The following is a 6,543-nucleotide window of genomic DNA, read 5'->3' as shown; positions in this document are numbered from 1 at the left end:
AAATGAAAACAGACCCTTGCTCCCAAATTCTCCCTCCCAGATCCTTTTCAGATTTTGAAAATTGATCTTATTATTATTGCACAAGGCTACTTGGCCAATCAGGAAAAGAAGAAGAAGAGTTTGCATTTGATATCCCGCTTTATCACTACCCAAAGGAGTCTCAAAGTGGCTAACATTCTCCTTTCCCTTCCTCCCCCACAACAAACACTCTGTGAGGTGAGTGAGGCTGAGAGACTTCAGAGAAGTGTGACTGGCCCAAGGTCACCCAGCAGCTGCATGTGGAGGAGCGGGGACGCGAACCCCGGTTCCCCAGATTACGAGACTACCGCTTTTAACCACTACACCACGCTGGCTCTCAGGACTGAAAATCTAGCCAATAATAGAGAAGTAGCCAAATAAGGTTTTCAGAACCCTTGCAGGTGCAGGGGAAATGCTGTTCTACAAGTATGTCTGCATGACATAATTCACATTCTGGTTTTCTTGTGTTAGACAAGCTTCCTAGATAAGAAACTGAGCATATACCCAAGCAATCAGGCTGCTTGAGACTGGGTTTTAGGACAGAGAAATATGGAACTGGTTAAATTATGATGATTTAAGATTGGGAATCCAGCTTATTTCTGTCAAAGATACTATTTCTCTGTATGCCCCTAAACCAACAAACATGAGGAAATAAAAATACAGTGAAATCTTTGTACCTTGATAAAAACAAATGCAATAAAATGTTAATACATTCAAAACATATTTGCTAGCTGTTGTTATTTTTTATTCATTTTACAATACAAAAATATAAAAACACATAACACAATTTTTCACAAATACAAAACATATTCTTTCACAAGGAATCTTTAAAAACTACTTGATTTACAAGGCTTTCTACTACCCTTTAACCAGAAAAACCAGTCAGCTTGTGGCTCAACGGCCAAGATCTGGCTGTGTTTAGAATAACCCCGCAAAGGAAAAAGCTCTGATACCAAGATGAGGGATATACTGAAAATACAGATAGACTTTAATTAGAAAATAATGAGCTGTAGTGAAGTTGGCGGAAGTCCACAATTGGTGTGTTTCTTTTTTCATTTGATATGTGTTAGTTTTTGAAGAATGAATTATATATGTATTTGTGTCTTTCCTCTCCTTTTTGTTTTCTTCTTTTCTTTTCTTTTTTGAGGTTTAAATGAATTAATAAAATGTATATATTTATATTCTTTGTTCTTTTTTCCCTTTCGGTGCTTCTATCTTTATTTTTTCCTATTTTTTTTTTAAAAAGATCTTATTATACTTTTGTATTTCTCTATTTTCTTTTAAGTGTGTGTATCCTGATTTGAATGTATATAAGTGCAATATAAGAAAATAATTTAAAAAAATAATAATTAATATGACAGGATATTTATAACCCTGGAAAAAATAACCCCATGTAGATTGTTTGTTCTCTGTTTTGGCTTTCTTCCAAATCTACTAATCAGTATAAATGCTACAGTGAAAGTTTCCTAGGTAGAATTGTCCCTAACACACCTTGGTAACTTCTGTTTATATAGAAATTGTAACCCTGCCCTATGCACCATTTATCCACAAATTTCTCTTCTATGTTTTGATATAATTTGTTGTTGTTGTTGTTTAGTCGTGTCCAGCTCTTTGTGACCCCATGGAGCAGAGCATGCCAGGCACTCCTGTCTTCCACTGCCTCCAGCAGTTTGGTCAAACTCATGTTAGTAGCCTTGGAAACCCTGTCCAACCATCTCGTCCTCTGTTGTCCCCTTTCCCCTGTGCTCTCAATCTTTCCCAACATCAGGGTCTCTCCCAGGGAGTCTTTTCTTCTCATGAGGTGGCCAAAGTATTTGGAGCCTCAGCTTCAGGATCTGTCCTTCCAGTGAGCACTCAGGGCTGATTTCCTTCAGAATGGATAGGTTTGATCTTCTTGCAGTCCATGGGTCTCTTGAGAGTCTCCTCCAGCAACATAATTCAAAAGCATCAATTCTTCGGTGACCAGCCTTCTTTATGGTCCAGCTCTCACTTCCATACATCATTACTGGGAAAACCATAGCTTTAACTATACGGACCTTTGTTGGCAAGGTGATGTCTCTGCTTTTTAAGATGCTGTCTAGGTTTGTCATCGCTCTTCTCCTTTTGTGACTGCTGTCATCATCTGCAGTGATCATGGAGCCCAAGAAAGTAAAATCTCTCACTGCCTCCATTCGTCTCCATATTAAATTGGTAGAACCTTGAGAAGACCATCTATGTTCCATTTTTTAAAACTTACGTTTGTTTTCAAGACTTGTATCCACTGCCCTGCAGTAAAGCTTATAGGGTGGTTTACGAAAACAAGATAAAATAAATAAATGAAATATATAGCAATAGTAAAATGCATATTAAAGACTGAGAGAACAAAAACTTAAATGATAGTAGTGCAGCAATAAAACTGCAAGTACATTTGCAAAGGGATATGGGTGGTGCTGTGGGTTAAACCACAGAGCCTAGGACTTGCCGGTCAGAAGCTTGGTGGTTCGAATCCCCGCGATGGGGTGAGCTCCCGTTGCTCGGTCCCTGCTCCTGCCAACCTAGCAGTTCGAAAGCACGTCAAAGTGTGAGAGCCAGTGTGGTGTAGTGGTTAAGAGAGGTAGTATCGTAATCTGGGGAACTGGGTTCGCGTCTCCGCTCCTCCACATGCAGCTGCTGGGTGACCTTGGGCTAGTCACACTTCTCTGAAGTCTCTCAGCCCCACTGACCTCACACAGTGTTTGTTGTGGGGGAGGAAGGGAAAGGAGAATGTTAGCCGCTTTGAGACTCCTTAAAGGGAGTGAAAGGCGGGCTATCAAATCCAAACTCTTCTTCTTCTTCTTAGATAAATAGGTACCGCTCCGGCGGGAAGGTAAACGGCATTTCCGTGTGTTGCTCTGGTTCGCCAGAAGCAGCTTATTCATGCTGGCCACGTGACCCGGAAGTGGTACGCCGGCTCTCTTGGCCAATAAAGCAAGATGAGCGCCGCAACCCCAGAGTCGGTCACGACTGGGCCTAATGGTCAGGGGTCCCTTTACCATTACCTTACATTTGCAAAGCTAAGCAGGGTCTGGTATGGTTTCAAGTTGGATGGGAGACCACGTGTTGAGATTCCTCCACTGTAGGGGGTTGGACTAGAGGACCCTTAGGGTCCCTTACGATTCTAGGATTATATAATATTAATGTTGGTGCCTGGTAAAATTCCCTGGGGAGGATTCAACAAAGGAGGTGTTACCATTGAGATGACTCTGCCTTATTTTCTTACTTTGGATGGTGAATGACTTGGATAAGAGTCAACTACAATTCCCAAAGATCCCTGTGAAAAGGGATTGGATGTTAAATCACTCTGGGAATTCTAGCTTTGTGAGGATAATAGAGGTCTCCTAACTACTTTCAGCACACTTAACAAACTATAACTCTAAAAATTATTCAGGGGAATTCCATGAGTACTGTATAATAATAATACATAATATTACATAGTCATATTCCCATAACTATGATAATTATTCCATGACTGCTCGAAGTCTTATCATATTACTTTAGATGTATGGTGTGAATATGGCGAAAGCGAGAAAGCACATTGTGTTCTACATATGTTGTCATTTTTGTATGGAAGAACAGCTTGTTGTAGGAAGCTTGAAACCTATCCCATTTGTTATGAGCAAGTGCCATATGAAACTCCTGTTTTGATATTTTTAAATATTTCCACCATGTTGCCTCTATGTTGTCTTTTTAGCATTCATATGTCTGCATGCAGCCTTCTGTCTTCTTTCATGGTATGTTTGGGTGGGTGCACAACTGAGACATCAGATAGGTTAAAGCTATTAGTATAAGGCGCCTTTGCCCCAATAAATACCGTATTTTTCGCCCTATAGGACGCACTTTCCCCCCTCCAAAAATGAAGGGGAAATGTGTGTGCGTCCTACGGGGCGAATGCAGGCTTTCGCTGAAGCTTGGAGAGCGAGAGGGGTCGGTGCGCATCAACCCCTCTCTCTCTCCAGGCTTCAGGAAGCTATCCGTAAGCCTGGGGAGCCTGCAGGAGTTCCCACAGGGCTCCCTAGGCTGCGGATAGCAGCCTGCTGCATGGAGCGCAGGGCGCGCTGAAGCAGAGCGCTCCGCGCTTCGGGCAGATATCCGCAGCCTAGGGAGCCCTGCGGGAGTTTCCACGGCTGGGGGGGGGGAATAATTTTTTTTTCTTTATTCAGCCCCAAAAAAACTAGGTGCGTCCTATGGGCCGGTGCGTTCTATTGGGCGAACAATATGGTACCTTCAGACTGCTCACCTCTATAGGCTGCAATCCCACCTGGGAGAAAGTCCAACTGAAACAGGTCTTACTTCTGAGTATACACATACGTAGGCTTTGCTCTGCTAACTCTTGCCTATTCTATTGTGGTTGAGGGCTTGCCCTCCATCCCAAAGCAGGGATATAAAACTATAAAACCAATAAAGCTTAAGCTTCAAGGCCGCTAATCTCTGAGGGACCTCAAAAGGGGCTCTGGTCCACATTGCTTTAATTTTTTGCATCTAGTAGACCCAGTTTGACTCATGCACACAACTCAAATTGTCTATTTTTGTGTGTGGATATATTTCAGCAATCCCAAAGTTGGAGAGTCAGTAGTACAGGCACAGATGTTGTAAAGGCATTTTGAGCTGCTTTGGAACAACCCCCCACTCTGACCTCACTGCTGCTTGCCATGGGGCTAACAGCTCCAGCTTCAGGGCCTCCCAAAATGTAGGTTGCCACAAGGGGTGCCAATTTGACTAAAATATGGGGGGGGGGGACAGGGCAAGCACTGCCCCGCATAATCAATCACATGACACGGCACCCCCCAGTGGCGTAGCGTGGGTTGTCAGCACCCGGGGCAAGGCAAGTAATTTGCACCCCCTCTGCCCTAGGGGCAGAGAGCTGCGAGTGCAAGCGCACCCCCCCCAGATGTTGCGCCCAGTGCGGCCGGCCCCCCCTGCACCCCCACACTACGCCACTGGCACCCCCCCATTTGAAAGGCAATGCCCATGATCAGACCCTCCACATTTCCCCAAGATTTCCTGTACTAAAAGTGAGGCAAACAAATGATGACCTTATGTGCCATCATACAAAGGGCCTTCCTTTACTCTTTACTATGTATGCCATTGCACCACCAAATTTGAAACAATATTTAATTTGAAAGACGTGGGGGTAGGGGAGCCGGCCCATTCAAATATTTTAGTGGGGGGAGGCTTCTATGTCCCCCCCCCAAAAAAAAGAAACTGTCCCAGAGCAACGTCCCTCGTGGTGTTGTCGTCTCCTTGGTCTGTATGAGACCTCCTCGCCTGCTCCTCTGCTTCCCCGCCCCTTTATCTTCCAGCGCGTTTTTCCCGATACGCCAAGCTGCGCACGGGAAGAGGGCGCGCGAGAGGGCGTCTCTGTTGCCGCAGGATCTTCGGGGCCGAGTCCCCCGCCTGCCTCTGCGTCTGCAGCTCACGGAGCAGGAAGTTCCCGCGTCGTCGGAGGCCAGCTTTATTATCGTCACGTGACTCGGCGCGGGCAGCAGCAGCCGCGCCAGCCGCTCGGGTCGAGTTCGGCAATCCGCGCTGAGGGAAAGAAGAAGAAGAGGAAGAGGGAGAAGCCGGGACCCGCTCGACGCCCCCGCCATGAGCAGCGCTCCCCGGCGACGGCGCGGCGTCCAGCTCGGGGCTCTGTGGCTGCGCGCTCACCCCTGAACCCCGTGCTGAACCCCCGCTTTGCTCCATGCAGCGGCTCCTCCATTGCGGAAGCAGCAGCGCCTCTCCTGCAGGGACGGCGCTGGCCGCGTCGGCGGGAGCAGCAGCAGCAGCAGCAGCGGCGGCCGTCTCAGCCGCGTGATTCCCCCTCCGCCCCTCCGCCGCCGCTCCGCCGCCGCCCTGCGCGCCTGCCTGCCTGCCTCCCGGCGCGAGCTGGATGGTGCTTCCCCCGGCCCCGCCGGTGCGGCCGGCGGCAGGAGTACTATGCTGACTCGGGTGAAGTCTGCGGTGGCCAATTTCATGGGAGGCATCATGGCTGGCAGCTCGGATCACGGCAGCGGCGGAGGTGGAGGAGGAGGCGGCGGCGGTGGTGGTAGTAGTGGTGGAGGAGGCATGGACCTGCCGCTGCGCTTCCCCTACGGCAGACCCGAGTTCCTGGCTCTGTCTCCGGACGAGGTCGAGTGCTCCGCCGACCATATCGCCCGGCCTATCCTCATCCTCAACAAGGAGACCAAGCGCCTGCCCTGGACCACGGGATACGCCGAGTGAGTAGCCAGGCACAGACCCTTAAGCCGCCGGGTCCCGAAGCAGGAGGACGGCCGGCAGAGTCCCGTCCCCCCTTCGGCTGCCGGTGCGCCTTGGAGAGGAGGCGCGCCCACGTCCCCTCTCCAAGGGCGCTGCTGCAGCCGGAAGGGGGGAGAGGCCGGGGTAGGATCACCTGCCTGAACCTCAGCGTCTGGAGTAAGCCCGGCACACTCCTTTTCCGAACCGGGGTTGGATGGATATAGCTTTAACTTCTCCCATCATCCCGGGAGAACCATACAAGCGTAGAGTTGGCAAGGGACCACTTGG

General features: G+C 48.3%; 1 protein-coding gene across 1 annotated transcript in view; it reads left to right on the top strand.

Annotated features, from left to right (window-relative positions):
* Positions 1 to 5,955: 5,955 nt before the first annotated feature.
* The window catches only part of PPM1H (protein phosphatase, Mg2+/Mn2+ dependent 1H), a gene marked incomplete at its 5' end in the record, with an annotated part of 89,993 nt that continues 89,405 nt past the window's right edge, over positions 5,956 to 6,543 (top strand). The window contains one exon of the mRNA XM_082239734.1: positions 5,956 to 6,236. Within this exon, the coding sequence (XP_082095860.1) occupies positions 5,956 to 6,236 (281 nt within the window). The remainder of the gene's footprint in view (positions 6,237 to 6,543) is intronic.

Source organism: Podarcis vaucheri (assembly GCF_965113315.1).
Source record: "Podarcis vaucheri genome assembly, chromosome: 10".
Classification (NCBI taxonomy): domain Eukaryota; kingdom Metazoa; phylum Chordata; class Lepidosauria; order Squamata; family Lacertidae; genus Podarcis; species Podarcis vaucheri.
Note: the sequence above shows the minus strand (reverse complement) of the source record. Positions and strands in the feature narration are given on the sequence as shown.